General features: G+C 37.4%; 1 protein-coding gene across 1 annotated transcript in view; it reads right to left on the reverse strand.

Annotated features, from left to right (window-relative positions):
* Positions 1-16,319, reverse strand: part of LOC128238210 (nuclear pore complex protein Nup205-like) — a 79,693-nt gene that overhangs the window by 39,346 nt on the left and 24,028 nt on the right. Inside the window, exons 10-24 of the mRNA XM_052953868.1 lie at positions 13,688-13,804; positions 13,319-13,435; positions 12,844-12,982; positions 10,079-10,272; positions 7,765-7,947; positions 7,038-7,307; positions 6,564-6,743; positions 6,266-6,323; positions 5,812-6,001; positions 3,269-3,389; positions 2,854-3,006; positions 2,361-2,463; positions 1,923-2,171; positions 1,574-1,717; positions 1,123-1,221 (exon numbers count right to left, since the gene is read on the reverse strand). Coding sequence (XP_052809828.1) covers positions 1,123-1,221; positions 1,574-1,717; positions 1,923-2,171; positions 2,361-2,463; positions 2,854-3,006; positions 3,269-3,389; positions 5,812-6,001; positions 6,266-6,323; positions 6,564-6,743; positions 7,038-7,307; positions 7,765-7,947; positions 10,079-10,272; positions 12,844-12,982; positions 13,319-13,435; positions 13,688-13,804 — 2,317 coding nt within the window. The remainder of the gene's footprint in view (positions 1-1,122; positions 1,222-1,573; positions 1,718-1,922; positions 2,172-2,360; positions 2,464-2,853; positions 3,007-3,268; positions 3,390-5,811; positions 6,002-6,265; positions 6,324-6,563; positions 6,744-7,037; positions 7,308-7,764; positions 7,948-10,078; positions 10,273-12,843; positions 12,983-13,318; positions 13,436-13,687; positions 13,805-16,319) is intronic.

Below are 16,319 nucleotides of genomic sequence, written 5' to 3' on the forward strand. Positions count from 1 at the left end.
AGGTGCTTTATAATGTTATGCAGCTATTATTAACACATTTGAAAAACAAATTTCATCGGTTAAGTTATCATGTCCTCGTAATTAACAGCCATAAAATTATTTTTTTCATCAACATTTTCATCCATGGACACATTGTTCTGTGTATGTAACTGATACAAGCATACAATGTACATGTATTTTAAGAGGTTTTTGTACACTGAAACTGTGTTGTTTTAATACATGTTATTATTTGAACAATTTATGGTAATGGAATGTGTCATGTTTGTCGGCTGCAGATCAAACGGTACAATTTGTGACGTCACAGCATGAGCTGTGGAAACATAAAAGGTGCATGGCAATGGTTTGTGTTTAAATAAGTCAGCCTTTACCATATAATCCCATTTACTAGATTGCTTCTAGGCTGGGGAAAACATACCATATCAGAAAAATAATCAATAATCCTCGCCTGAGAACCTTCAAACCATGGCCAATATATTTGACTTTACTACAAATATGAATGAACCTTTGGCTGTACGAAAAAATGATACTTTAAATAAATCCTTAACTGCGTAACCTTGTTCAAATATTAACCTACCTCCACATTAGAGAGTTCACAGCTGACATTAAATCGGTGATTTTCTTCCAAGCAAATGAACAAATTTAGTTGATAATTTACTGTTTGGCTTGAACATTACCACAGACTTGGAGAAATTAAAGTGCTGGATTTGCTTTCAAAATCAACCCAGTCTTATAAACAAGTCTAGACAAAAACACCAGTTTTCATGGGTCACTTGTGTACATAGAGATGATTAGAGGGACCGTACATTGTCTTATTGGCAATGCGCCAATTTGTGTCTAATTTACTACTCGCGCACTTGGATAAAAAAAATTAAAATTCATGAAATACATCATATACAGACAATGTAGCAGTACACTACATTGTCTGTATATGATGCATTTCATGAATTTTAAACATGTTATCCGAGTACGCGAGTAGTAAATTAGTACTCAGGTACTCAGACGATCGATCAAGTACTCGGGTACTCCTTGCCATCCCTAGTATATAACATTGCTTGATGTAGTGACAACATTATTCTATTCCCAATATAAGCCACTTCTTGTGTAAAACTAAGCCTACTATACCTCTGACATTCCTGGAGTAGTGAGAAGGTGCAGTAACGTTCACGAGTCGGGATCCTACAAACTCTGAGTCATCTACCCTCCCTCCTGCTGGCTGTAACACTGAAACAGGCCCCGCAACAGAAAATGTCAATGAAGGCTGTAGAGTGTAGCAGAACTTGCAGCTTAAACTCATTGCACATTTCTGATGTCTCATTTAATTTTTTTGTTAAATACAGTAACATACTCCACAGATCCTCTAAAAGAAATTGGAATTTACAAAAGCTTTCAATTGAGTGGAATTCCTGATCCATATCTTTCTTCACAGTGTCTGAATTGGTAAAACCCATATGAAAGCCAATTCAGATACAAATGTTCAGTTATTTATTATGATATCTACATGCTAACTGTTTCATAAGAAAAACTCCCAATTTGTCTGGAAATCTTCACACATTCCACCCCAAAAGTAGCACACCTGCAGTTTGATCTTCATCAAAATCATCTAGAAGCAGTTTCATGAGCCTGTGTGTGTGTGAGCGTTGCCTGTTGAGAGATGTGACACGCAGCTCCACCGCTATTGTCTTCAACAACCACGACTGGTGCTGGGTCACAGGATGCTCTAGGAAAATGACAGGTTCATGAATAGATTAGTAATCTCAGTCTGATAATATAGTGAGCTCTAAGGATGGATAATATACATAGTGTTTTTTCTGTATAAGTAGACAAAATCACTGGGATAGTTTTTCCAGGAAAGAATTGGCACAATATTTTAACAGAATCAAAGCTTAACTGTACTGTATGAAATATAGAAATAATCTTCTTACTGTAATCTTTCTGGTCATAAGGTAGGTATTGTAACTGCCTGTAGAGGAAATCGTGTGATGTTCGCAGGTATCTCAGCATGGCTAAAGACGTGTCCTTGTTGGCTGCCAACAGGTATATTAGCTTGAACGCGAGCTCAGCGGTGACAGGGGAGTCAGTAAGACACTGTGGTCCTGCCCCTCCCTGACCTACCCCACGGCCCAGCAGGGTAAGAACCGCGTGAAGACAGGTCTTTGGTGATCCTAGGATACCTGTGGAACCAATTATTACTACAGTTTACAACTTCTGATTTATTCATTGTATTTTGTATGAAAGAGGTTCCTAACATGAAATGCATGCAGTATGGTTCCCTCCCAAAAAATAAACTTTGGTCAAGCAAAGAATACTAAAATTTGTAGCATGTGCATTTCACCTTTAAATCCTGAATGGAAATAAATTACCCTGGTCCTGTAAGTTGGTCTGACTGACTGGCTTCCTTAACTCAAATCCCAGGAGATAGTGGGCCAAGTTTGGGGCAGGCAGATCAAGTGAGGTTATCATCAGCTTCAAGGAAGGAAAACTTTGAATCAGATTGCATCAAACTGAAATTGTGTTTCTTTTAATATGTTAGGTGTTAATTTTGTCAGAACTTACATATAAATTGGCAGTAACAAAGATGACATGCTGAATGGAAGTTTGTTTACTAGTCTTATGCTAAAATTGTTGCTCATCTGCATTGCAGCATCTAGTTGAACATTATATGCACCAAAACATGTACTTTTTATGTCAAGCTGAACTTGCAATACAACATGGTGTGTGAATATAACCTTGTGCACTTAGTAACCTAACATATTCCATACAATAGAGATAGCACTGAAATAGATCAGTGTTGTTGATATTTCCTTTCTGCATGTAAGGGAACTACACAAAACACTTCCTATGATACCGTTATACCTTTAGGAGAGATTGTCTCGTGGAGTTATGTGTCCTGGCAGGTGTGGTCTCTGTGTCCAGGCTGGCTATCTCATTATCGGCAGTACACTCATCCTCCACATCGTCCGTCTCCAGGCACTCCACAAACCCATGCAGCAACTCCTCACTTTGCTCCTGGCCAACACAAATCACTCATTATAATTGCAATGGTTTTATGGGAACTATAAACTCAAAAGCCATTGTTTATTCCCTTTTCAGACCTTTTTCATTTAACAATTCCTGATGACATGGATAAAGTACAATACAACTGAATCTACTCTTTGTGAGGGTCATTTCAATTGTACTATTGAGTACAGGTAGGTCTGGTGGTATGAGGCTTGATTAACAATCTGTTGATTACATTTTTGATTTAACATATTTTATTTAGAATATGTACCCTGTTTTCTGTGTACAGATTGACGAGATCAGCCTGTATGGGGCTAGATTTACAGATGTGGTAGAGGATCCGTGTAGCAGACAGGCAGTGGTCCGCCATTGTACTGTTGAACATCAGGAACCTGCAAGCACACAACAATTATAATCAATAAATAGTCTGATCAGAGTTCCAAGTATATTGTACGAAAGCCTCAAGTCCATATATAAACACAACACATGATAGTGAGCAGGTAACAGAGGCATGTACAAGAAGCTAATATAACATCTGTATAATAATTTCAAATAAACACTTCCATAAAATATTTTCTTTCTCAAAGGAGTAAGATAAATACATTGCTTAATTATGTATACAGTATACAAGGTTAGAGTTTAACTCTAATAGGCACTCACATTTTGTACAACTGCCTCTTGTGCTTACTCGAAAATGACATTACACACTCGCACAATCTAAGTTACATATCATGACATCAAATATCAATAACATTCATAGGCTTGATAGCTTTATTTTAATTAAAACATTTGCCATACAACGCATAATGTTGTCTGTAAATTGTGTTATCATTAAATGGTAGGCGATCTTAAATGCACAGATAGATATATCGTATACATGTGTTTATCATTTGTACCAAAATTTATTTAAATCCATCAACCCTTTCATGACCTATCCTCAAAAAAAAAACAACAGACTGACCAACAAGCTCACTTCTATATACCAGCCTCCAACTCCTTCTACAAACCAGTAAGTTTGGTTTTGTGGTGGTAAAATTAATACAAAATGTCTTCAATGTAACACTCGCAGTATGGGCAAATGCATTGATCTTTTTGTAATCGATAATGTCTACCAGTTTTAATAAGGAATATACGTACAGAATATCTAAATAATACATAGCATTTACTAAACTAAGTTGCATTTAAAAATATCAAAATTTATTCCAAAACTAGACATCATGACCAACCTCACTTCAAAGTTTGGTGAACCTAGATCAAAGCATTCTCCTGATATTGCACGGAAATATTTTTTTACATTAGAGGTCACAGCGACGTTGACCTTTGACCTTGTGACCCCCCAAAATATAGGAGTTTTCTAAACCTCATGATCAACCTCCCTACCAAGTTTGGTGAACCTAGGTCAAACCGTTCTCAAGATTTTGAGCAGAAATGTTTTTTATATTGGGGGTCGCCGCGACCTTGACCTTTGACCTAGTGACCCCAAAAACAATAGGGATCCTCTACACCTCACGACCAACCTCCCTACCAAGTTTGGTGAACCTAGGTCAAACCATTCTCAAGATATTGAGCGGAAATGTTTTTTACATTGGGGGTCGCCGCGACCTTGACCTTTGACCTAGTGACCCCAAAAACAATAGGGATCCTCTACACCTCACGACCAACCTCCCTACCAAGTTTGGTGAACCTAGGTCAAACCATTCTCAAGATATTGAGCGGAAATGTTTTTTACATTGGGGGTCGCCGCGACCTTGACCTTTGACCTAGTGACCCCAAAAACAATAGGGATCCTCTACACCTCACGACCAACCTCCCTACCAAGTTTGGTGAACCTAGGTCAAACCATTCTCAAGATATTGAGCGGAAATGTTTTTTACATTGGGGGTCGCCGCGACCTTCACCTTTGACCTAGTGACCCCAAAAACAATAGGGATCCTCTACACCTCACGACCAACCTCCCTACCAAGTTTGGTGAACCTAGGTCAAACCATTCTCAAGATATTGAGCGGAAATGTTTTTTACATTGGGGGTCGCCGCGACCTTCACCTTTGACCTAGTGACCCCAAAAACAATAGGGATCCTCTACACCTCACGACCAACCTCCCTACCAAGTTTGGTGAACCTAGGTCAAACCATTCTCAAGATATTGAGCGGAAATGTTTTTTACATTGGGGGTCGCCGCGACCTTGACCTTTGACCTAGTGACCCCAAAAACAATAGGGATCTTCTACACCTCACGACCAACCTCCCTACCAAGTTTGGTGAACCTAGGTCAAACCATTGTCAAGATATTGAGCGGAAATGTTTTTTACATTGGGGGTCGCCGCGACCTTGACCTTTGACCTAGTGACCCCAAAAACAATAGGGATCATCTACACCTCATGACCAACCTCCCTACCAAGTTTGGTGATCCTAGGTCATGCGGTTTTCCAGTTATCGATCGGAAACGAAGTGTGACGTACGGACGGACTGACGGACTACCGGACTACCGGACTGACGGACAGGGCAAAAACAATATGTCTCCCCAAGAGAGGGGGAGACATAAAAATGTAATAAAATGGTGGTCATTCTCTCAGACTTTATTTAAAGAACCTGTATTCTTCTGCTCTTCTTAAGAATAAATCTACTGAAAATTATGTGTACACATATTATGAATGTTATTTCTTGTATGAAATAAATCCATCAGGAATTAAGCCCCTAAAACTCCCCCTTAAAGAGGAATACAACCCCCACCCCCACCCCACCTTTCAAATCTGAAGAAGAGAAAGCTTGAACAGAAGCACAGATGAGAATACAGCACAGTATATATTCTCATACTTGGTGATTGTGACGATGAAGTCAGCCCTGCCAGTACGAGGGTTGATGGCCAGGAGCAGTCTGTCGAGGGGGGTAACCAGGAGAGGGGAGCCTATCTCCCGTACTAGTGCTACAAACCCGGCCTCCTGGTCCAGGGCTCTGGCCAACAGCTGCAGGCAGAGCAGGGCACAACCTTCCAGGTTCTCCTGACCTGTTTAACACAAGGATATGTTGATATATGGGTTAATGATGAAGAACAATGTTTGCATCAATTCCAAGCCCTTAAATGAAAATAACAACATAATATGACATAGCCAAACCTAGTCTTGAAAAAAAAATCCAGTGCAGACATTACCTGCAATGAATAAACTCTTTTTTAAATTTAACAACACTTAGGCTGTCAGAGATAATATCTGGACTTTTTCCTTTCGAAAAGCACAACAATACAATGAACTTCTCATGCCCTGTCTATTACCTGGAGCCTGCGTGTAGGTTTGAAAATGTTTCATGGAGTCATCCAGAATTCTCAACACCTGAAATAGTATAATTAGGTATTAACTGGAGTCAGATCAACACACACCTGTTAAAACTTTATTTGATGCAGAACATCAACAGGTCCAAGGAATACAGACAACATGTAGAACAAAGAAAAAAGGATAAACGGGAAACTTTCCTCAATGAAAGTAAATTTTGACCTATAAGATTAAAATATTTAACACATCATGCTTTATGAAGTAAAGAATCTTTAACGCATTTGTGATTTAACCACATACCATTTGGAGGAGACGGCTGTCTTTGAGCAGGTGCAGCAGAATGTTGAATCCAGCAGGTTTGTTAGCAAGGACATTTCCCGCAGGACCCTCTACCAGCAGGTCAATAAAGTGTTCACCCACAGGCTCGTACTCATGCAGGAGTTTACACATAATCCTGAGACAGCTTTCTGCTACCTCCCACTAAAGGAAAGAAAACTGATATTCACCTGATGTGCAAGAGCATTGATAAACTACTGCAGCAAAATGATGCTAACATACTTTCTCAGCTCATGAATGGACATTACTCAATTTATGTTTAAATCTGAGTGTTGGAATTCAGACATGACCTTGTATGCAAATGTGCATAATGTCTTTCTTAACAATTTTGATTATTAATGGGACACTTCTATTTCATGAAATCATCATTTTACATTGAATTAAGACATTAGGGAGTTGATAAAAACTAATATGTTTCAAATTAAGTCTTTCTCCCACCTTTTCAGCAGGGCTCTTGTAAGCCCTTGTAGCAAACTTGAGAAAGACATCATCCCGTATGTATGCCAGATAGGGGTCAAAGCCTGGTGGTCGCAAGCCTGCTCCTAGAGCAGTTGGCACAGGGGTGTCAGTGAGGGATGCCAGGAGGGAGAGGAAGGCCCTGGTGATAGCGAACTCCTCCCCACGGGCTTCCACCTCCTCCAGCTCTGCGCCCAGCCCACCCCGTGGGGCGCCTGACCCACCAGACCCACCCGATACAGTCACCAGGATCTGAAACACAAACACGCGGTCTGATAATGGTGACCAACATTCTGCACATCCCATCAGGCATTGTAATGTTTAGGCTTCCATTTTTTTCTGACTCCACTAAGTAATTTAATTTTAATTGAATACAGGGACAATCACAGTTGCATAAAAACTTCCAAAGTCAACCTTTATGACACTGCTGACATGTTGGCATCAGGCTAAGATGAAGCATATGTTAGACACAGACAAAAGTATACGAGTATGTAATGTTGCTATGAATTTCAGTAAACAATAAACATGTCTTTTAATCCCAAATATAAGGGAGACAAAACCAATCTTTGTTTGAAATTTTCTTCAGCAATTAACACTTCACTCAGAAACTGTAAAATGAATCCCAATACTTTTCCAATTCTTAAAATTTAAATCAAATATGAAGAAAGGAAGCTTAGTTCCTAGACATGTTTGTAAATCTGGGTGGTACCTGTGAAGCCTCCAGGGTCTGCCAGAGTGTGGCCGCTATTTCAGGCGTGCGTGCAAGGGCGGCTAGGGTACGGAGGAGCTCAGCCTTCATGGTTGGCGGGACAGCACAGCTAACTAGCCCAAACAGCAGCATCACCACAGACCAATGCTGGTTCTCACACATGGCTACACGACAGTTGTCACTCTACACAGAAGATATGAGTGGCTTCTTGGGCAAGTTGGTTCAACAGACTTCATGTACTAACTAACATGTTTAGGCCAGAGTTTTTATATCTTTAGATTTACGGGAGTGCCGTACCTAAATATTGCAAAACCCAAATAAAAATAAAATTCATTTTCGTAGTTTTATTTTCATTTTTTCCGACGAACGTTGCTCCAATGTTAAGAACAAAATAAAATTAGTGTTCTATAACCCATATCTCAGAACCAACTGGTGTACCAATTGTCATTCATTATCGGTCTTTTTACTGCACAAACCACGTAAACCAGTCGGAAATACGCGGAGAAACAGAACAGGTACCCATTACCATAACAACGTCCTGTCAAAAGTGAAAGTACTTTTTGTCATACCCCTTATTTCTCGCAATTTCTGCAGCTATATAGAAATGTTTTTCTACAAAAAAACGTTCCGATGTTTATATTTCATTATTTAAATCAAACCGTGGTGAACTTAAAGCGTGTTTATTGTGATTTTTTTTGTAGATTCAGTATGTTGTTCGCGTTTCGTGGAATGATTGCGAAACTTCTGGTCAAAATAAGGAGACAGAAATTCGTGGGTTGTATTGTCTATTAAAAGTCGTTGGCGCACGTCGTATATTAACAAGGATGAATTGGATTACAGCGCAAAAATGTATAGCTTCTGACAAACACAAACTGCAAACAATGATATTGTGTTCATCATAGTCAAAATGGATATTTTTTTCTGAATTTGACTCTGGGGAGCATTGAACACACTGCTTCACAATCACATATTTGAAGAGAAAAACACAAGGTATCGTGATATTCGTAGTTGTTAATTAGTTTAATAATGGTTTCGAATTTAAATCGTTATAGAATACTGAAAATGATGTAATAATAACATAGTGTGTGTTTCCGATAAAAGAGAAAAAATCTGAACATAAGACATCTGGCAGTCAGTGCAAGAAGTCAAACTTATCCGTTGCTTATTGCCAACGGGCATAGCTGGAATTAGAAGGATATTTTTCAGGACTGATTCTAAAATCAGTTCTTGGACCTGTTTTTTTTTAAACATATAACACTTGTAAAATTTAACTGAATGCTCCCGAATTTTCTTTGGTGAAGTACATAAATGTAGATTTTGACTGTCTGTGTATCCGTAAGCCCTGTCAAACTTTGAAGTGAAGAGGAATTTCCATCAGGGCTTCTACTTTTTTTTGGTTATATTTTCTATGTAAAAACCACATCACGGTAAATTGTCACGGTGCTATTTCGTTCAAGACAGAAAAAACACATTTGACCTCCTTATTATACCGTGTCTGAAACTGTGTTCAATGTTTGATTACTTCACAATGGAAAGGATATGCTTATACTGTGGGCAAAAGGTTAGAATTGGCCATTTAAACTTCTTTATTACACTGACATGTTTCATAAAATCCATGGGTTGATAACATTTGCACCTCATATGCATAGATGCATTCGAACAAATATATACAATTAATTTCAATGAGCGCTTGAACTCACAGTGTTGAGGTCAATATTTTCAGTCATTAAAAGGATCTTTTAATTATGCTTTTGAAACTTTATGGTGATCTATCACCCTTTTTTCAGCCTATGAAATAGCTGACACAAGTAAGGTGTGTTTTGTCTTCATGATATAAGAAGTTTTAAAAAATAAAAAAAATCGGAGAAAAATCCGTTTTATTTTTATTTATTTCTCCTTTGGGACATTTTATGCATTTTATTTTTATTTTTATTTCCTCCTCCTTACCCAACTTTTTGAAAAATCTCCCGTAAATCTAAAGATAAAAAAACTCTGGCCTTAGGTATGATCAGCTCAAGAGAACTTTCTTGTGAATTTTTGTTTTTAATTTAGCCCTTTAATATAGAGCAAAATAAAGCACACTAAAATGCTCACACTGGAAATTCAACAGTCTCAACATTGCAAAATATGAATTAAATTTTATTAAATGTATTGTTATTCTAACTATATTCATATGCAGTTTTGTCAATAGGTAATAAGGTATGGGGTCAAACACATAAAGCTGTTTCAGCAACAGGTCAGTTTCCAGGAACGAAGATCATTTTCTCTAGGCCACACAGAATGGTATTTCATTGTCCTTGGTCAATTGTCTCACCTGTTCACAGACTCTTCTTGTTAGTTCCAGGACAGCAAGCAGACCGTCCAACTCCTGACGTGTTATCACTCGACTATGCATGCGATATGACATGGACTGGTCGCCGGAGTGGGGGGATTCCCGGCGTAGACTGTTATAGTACTGGTTCAGCGATGTAAAGATGTGGTCCCATGATACAGTGCTTGAGGTGCTTCCTAAAATACACATACATATCAGTGTTAATACAAACTCAAGACATGGTCATGCCATTTTCATAGATTTTTTAAATCATAATATGTAGGGGTGTCTTTCGCTAATTTGCATCTGTAGGTGGTTGCCAAATTGTGAAATTTGCTTCTGATGGGGGGGGGTCGAAATTTAAATTGCATATGACGTAAGGGTGAAAATCCATTTAGACCGATCGAACAGATAATTTGTGTTACCTCCCTTGAAATGTTTATACTTGGCGGAATACTTCTGTTTTTTTCGTTGATCGCAACTTCGCAATATACCATAATCCTTTACGGCATAGTAACTTCCGGTTTCCTTACAGGTTAAAACGAAGTCTAATAACAGCGCTAAAATCTGATTAATTACCACCCCAGGTTTGTCTCATTATATATGGCATTTCAATGGGTTTATAATACATCGGAGAGATATGATATGGATGAAATAAAATATAAATCGCTTGACACACTACCTAAACAGGAGGTTGTGGTGGGTGGGGTAAACTGTTCAGAAAAATATATGCTGTTCCTACTCTTATTTGATTATTGTTTTTTTGTTTTTTTTTTAAATCATTTAGACAAACACTTTTGCTTATAATGCTCCCTTGCTTTTATTTACAGATATGATTCAAATATGCTGATGTTATGTTTTGAGAACATTACTTCCATCAAGATAACCATTAGAATTGGTTTTGCTGCTGGTACACCCAGGACAGCAAGCGGATAGTGATGGACAACTAGTGCTGGTCGACAGACTACTGTTGGTTGGACAGCTTTCGTTTATTTGACTGCTATTTTGGTTGGACCATGAGTGGTGGTAAAACACCTATAGATAGTTGGACTGTAAGTGTTGGTTTGACAACTGTTGTTGGCTGGACTGTTGGATGGACAGCAAGTGTAATGGACAGCTAGTGATGTTTGAACTGCTACTGTTGGTTGGACAACTGTTGTTTCTGGATGGCTATATATATTGATTGGACAGCGAGTGTTGTTTGAACAACTATTAATTGATTGTAAGTGTTGGTTTGACCATATGTGTTGATTGGACTGCGATTAATAAATGGACCTCTTTTGTTGCACAGCTACTGTAAATTGGACAGCGATGGACCTCTTTTGTTGCACAGCTACTGTAAATTGGACAGAGATTATTGGCTTGATTCCCATTCATTGGTTGTGTTTGTTAGACTGTTTGTTTTTCTGAGCCATGATTATTGATCGTCATATATGTATAAAATTATAAGTACTTATTACTAAGTGCTTATCATTATTACAGTTACATTTATTCAACAAGAGATGTTTGTCAAACATTATGCCCCCCCTGAGCGCCATGTTGTCAGGATTATATCAATAGTGGTCATCTTCTGGTCAGGCTTCTGGGAGTAACATTAAAATGATAGTAACCCTTCAAATCTTGGGAAAATGTTCTGAATTAAAACATAAATGGTTCAATATCTGTATCATCATTAACAGCATCCATTAAAGCCTAATGTAAGATCAATGAATTAAATTTTTTACCTTTTATACTTGTAAATTTTGAATCGCTTCTGAAGGGGGTTATTCCGGGTCTATAAAAACAAATTGAGGTAGGACCCTCAAACGGTTAATTTGCTTCTGTAGGGGGGAGGTCTAGTTCAAAAGTGCCTTCCCCCCGTGGGTTATATGTTTAAATGGAATAGCCCTTACTGAAATTTGAGAATTAGAAGTAATGGTATTATTAATTAAGTATGACTTTGTATGTTATTCATCCCATTTTTGTATGGTATTATGTGTTTAACACTTTGGTCTAGATCAGTTTAGTTCAGGTCTAGTATGTTGTCAAAGTTACTGTACAACTGGTCAAGCTCTCCAAAACGAGTAGCGTTGAACACTGGCTTTTCTTTTTGAAGAATCCAGAGTCACACAAATATATATTCAGTTTACAGGTTATATAAGATTATAAGTATCTTCCATGGCCGAGAGTGTAAGATAGGTTCATTCCGACCCGAGAGTGTTTTGCGGAAACTCGGTAAACCTCGTTTCCGCAAAACACCCTATGCGAGGGTCAGGATGAACCTATCTTACACGAGCGGCTATGGTAGATGCCTTTTCTCCCACCTCAGTTAAACAAAATTAAGTAAAAATGTATTTTTTTGCTGGAACTCTTTTGTGCTTAGTGAAAATAATTGCGTATGGATATGCGATAGCACATGGTTGTCATGGATATCCGCGCAGTGATCCACTTAATGTAAATAGTCAAATCGGTATTTTTAAATAGTTCTAAGGAGAATGAAGCATTATTTCTTGAATGGTGTGTGAAAACTGTTTTATGGTGACATTTGAAGGGAGCAATAATTAATCAGCATTCTAAATAATACCATAAGACAAGATTTCCTTGATGCTACTGACGACAGTCTTCAACAAGGGAGGTAATTACAATGTGGTGACCATTAAAAAGGAGTTCCATATATCTAGCATGGTTAAATTATTGGATCTACTTATCTGAGGTGGGAGAAAATAATTTATTTAAGCGAAACCATTCTTTTTTGTACCCATTTCCAATTTAAGAAAAAAACACTATACCATTCATTTTAAGAAGGTTATAGCAGTGTTCAGCACTTTTGGGTGTGGATGCCAGGCCTGTGAGCATCTTTACGTATGGAACATACAGGGCAGCAGGCAACAAATCGCCCGCCATTCTCACAAACTTGTACAGTGCAACCTGCATGGAAGAAAGTGACAAAGCTGTTGATAACACATTTAATGCCTTTTATGTGAGACTTTTCCTCACAACTTTTGTTGAAAGTTAGGTGTAAACAAATATTTTTTTCCATTTTATAACTTGACTGCCATACAACATTAAAGATAAGACATTATCTAGATTATTCATGTCTGAACAGACAAGCTTGAAATGTTTTGTAAGTTGGTCAGCTTCCATCGTCAAATGACAATAACTCAAATGCACTTACACCGTGGCCAAATGATGAGTCAAGCATATCAAACGAAACAGATTGACCTATTAAACCATTAGGGACATAATTTTTGAGAAAATCCCAACCTGTCTCTGTGGTGGTCTGTATATAAAGGTCTCGTGCTGGCTGACAGGTTCAGGGGGACACCAGTAGTCAAGGGCAAGGTCAAGGTCCACAGGGTCTTTCTCGTACAACACACACAGCTAAACACCAGTAATACATATAATCTTATTTAATCTTATGTTATTTTGGCACATGACATTAAAAGGGCATGGAAAATCTGCAAATATAAGGTAATTCATTGTCCGATATTTTGAAAGGAAAAAGGAAAACATAAATAAACAAGAAAACTGAAGGATTTATACAGATACAATATATTTCTTGAGGAACAATTACTTTGACTTTTAGAAGTTCTCAGTTATATAGAGCTTGTTACTATTTCTGCCCACACTGACCATGTAGAGCATGTCCTCGAAGTCTCGCCGTAGAGATGTTGGGGGCTCCTGTCCCTCCTGTAAGTGGGCCAGTAGAATCCTGGCAGTCTCATCACCACGGTTACGTAACTCCTTTACCTGGCAATACAACTGGTGTTTTGGTACTCCAAAATGCATAGCAATGTGTAAAACGTACACAAAAACAATGTTTAAAGTGAACAATTTCAGATCATAGAGAATAGAAATTATGGTATTAATACTCAAGTCACAACTTCATGTACATGACCTAACATGTTTTTGATACACTTTAATAAAACTACCACATGAAGGAAAAATAAAAATATTTTAACAAATAAATAAACACCGTCATATTGTTATCCTTTAAGTGATTTCATTGACCACATGTTCTATAACTCTTTGAAAGTCATAAAAAACTAACTTTCTAACAATACAAAGAACTGCTGTAGGACAGTGTGCTTAACTATACGCCACTTTTTCCTATTAATGAACATAAGGTTCAAAGGAGATGTGTTTTAATAGTTTTGATCAAAGGGAAGTAACAACAATTTATTTTAAGAGGAGCAAGGCCTTCCCAAGGCCATTTAAGCAGCCCGGTACCAGGCGTCTGTTTTTTTTTATCACCGGAGTGCTTGAAAATTGTATTGCGTTAAGATCAAACTCCCGGGGTGCTGGTATTTTTTAATGTAAGGTCGGCTTTGATCATATTCCCGGTACGCTTGCATTTTCTTGACCAATTAGCCTCTGCCAAACATGGGTATTACATAATTTTCAATGACAAGATGTTGTTTTAGCAGTTTATTGATATCAGATTAATGACTCTCTTTATGACTTGTGCCAATCAATAACTGATCTAAGTAGGGTTTTTTGATGCAGGTTAATTATTTTGGATGATTGGTTATATTTATCGAATATTTTTGGCAGTGCGCACTTCTGGGAACCGTATTTGAATTAGAATCATTATCACCTACAGAATCTGTGTTTTCAACAAAAATTTCTTTCATTTAGTCAAACAAAACTATTGGGAGAGCATGCAAACATAAGAGATACATATCAAATGGTTATTTCCCACTCATCGGTACAAATAATTCCATATTCACAACTAGGTAGGTATTCTGATAACGGTATCCGAATGTGTGTATCCAAATTGTGGAAAGTTGAGGTCGAAAACAAGTTGACATACGACAGACTTGGAAGCGATTCGGGTTTTGTTTTTGTGTGCAAGTAGGTTGCTACCTTTTGTTTTATTGTCGGCAATAATTTTCATGCCCTCACATAATTTTCTATAGGACGAAAAGAGTTAATATTTGTTGAACACAGACTCCAAAGGTGATTACGAATTGTCTATCTAGAGCTTCTTGGAGTTTGGGCTTAAATTATCCATTTGATTTACATTTCCTAAAATGTTATCATGTTTTGAGACCAATGCAAGTTATTTTGAGACATATTTTTAGTATTGAACAACCCCTTCAAACATTGCGCCTGAATTATTTTCTGGGAAAGGCCCTGAGGAGTTAACAAATTGATATTTTCACTTTTGTTATTTCACTGAAAAAACTCAATATTTCATCTGAAAAGCATGAAAGAAATAGAGGATATTTGTTTATTTCAGTGTAAGATTTTATTTTATTTTATGATCACATGTGGAATAAAATACGATCTTACACTGAAATAAACAAATTTTCTGTTTCTTTTCTGCTTATTTTCTGAGTTTTATAGAAAAAAATTCTACTTAATCACTCCCTTTTTCATCTTAATTACCCCCTTTTTCAAAAAGGGTGTTATTTACACCACTATCCTTGGGGCGCTCCTCATGCAAAATTATAGCTGTCAATTTTCCATTTCTGGTTTGCATACATGTGAACTCTACCAGTGGTAGGTAAAATATACTGCTTTTGAGACCCTTCTAGCGCCCTACCGCTTTCCCGTCGAAATCTACCGTTATCAAAAGCTCTTCTAAAAAATCCCAAAATTATATCAAATTGGCCTTAAATTTTATTTTAAAAACATCAAAATTATATCAACCATGCTAAAAAAACATTAATCTGTCACTTTAAAGAACATGGAGCAATAAGCAACTTGTCAATTCACTTCACACTTCGGCCGAGATCGTTGCTAATTTACCGGTACGGTACAAAAGACCACTAATCAGCATTCTTTGTTAATTGGCATCCTACTAATCAGCATTTTTGTAAATATCAAAGACATTATAAAACTGTCAAAACATCAACGAGAACAACATTACCAAGGTGTTATTAATTATCTAGTGTATAAAATTTTACGACATTTTGGCGGGAAATTTTACATATACAGTTCTGCAGTCGTCTGCACTTACACTCTGACCTGTTTTGGCCATCTGATTAAATTATTTAGCAGCTCTTCTGAATATAAACTTGTTTTTACAAATCAGAGGTAATATTCCATCTGTTTCTCAATCAAAAACACTGAGACTTGACAAATTTCAACCAGGACGTATTTATGCGTATTTTCCGAAAATCTAAAAATAGCAACAAATATCAAGTTTTTGTTTACATAGTTTCCATCACTGTTTTTGTCTGAAAAATTAGTAATTCTACTGCTTTTGAACACAAACTGCCGCTTTTCAGACCTAAATCTACCTCTCTATCATTGCCAA

The sequence above is a fragment of the Mya arenaria genome, chromosome 6 (assembly GCF_026914265.1).
Source record: "Mya arenaria isolate MELC-2E11 chromosome 6, ASM2691426v1".
NCBI classification, from domain to species: Eukaryota; Metazoa; Mollusca; class Bivalvia; order Myida; family Myidae; genus Mya; species Mya arenaria.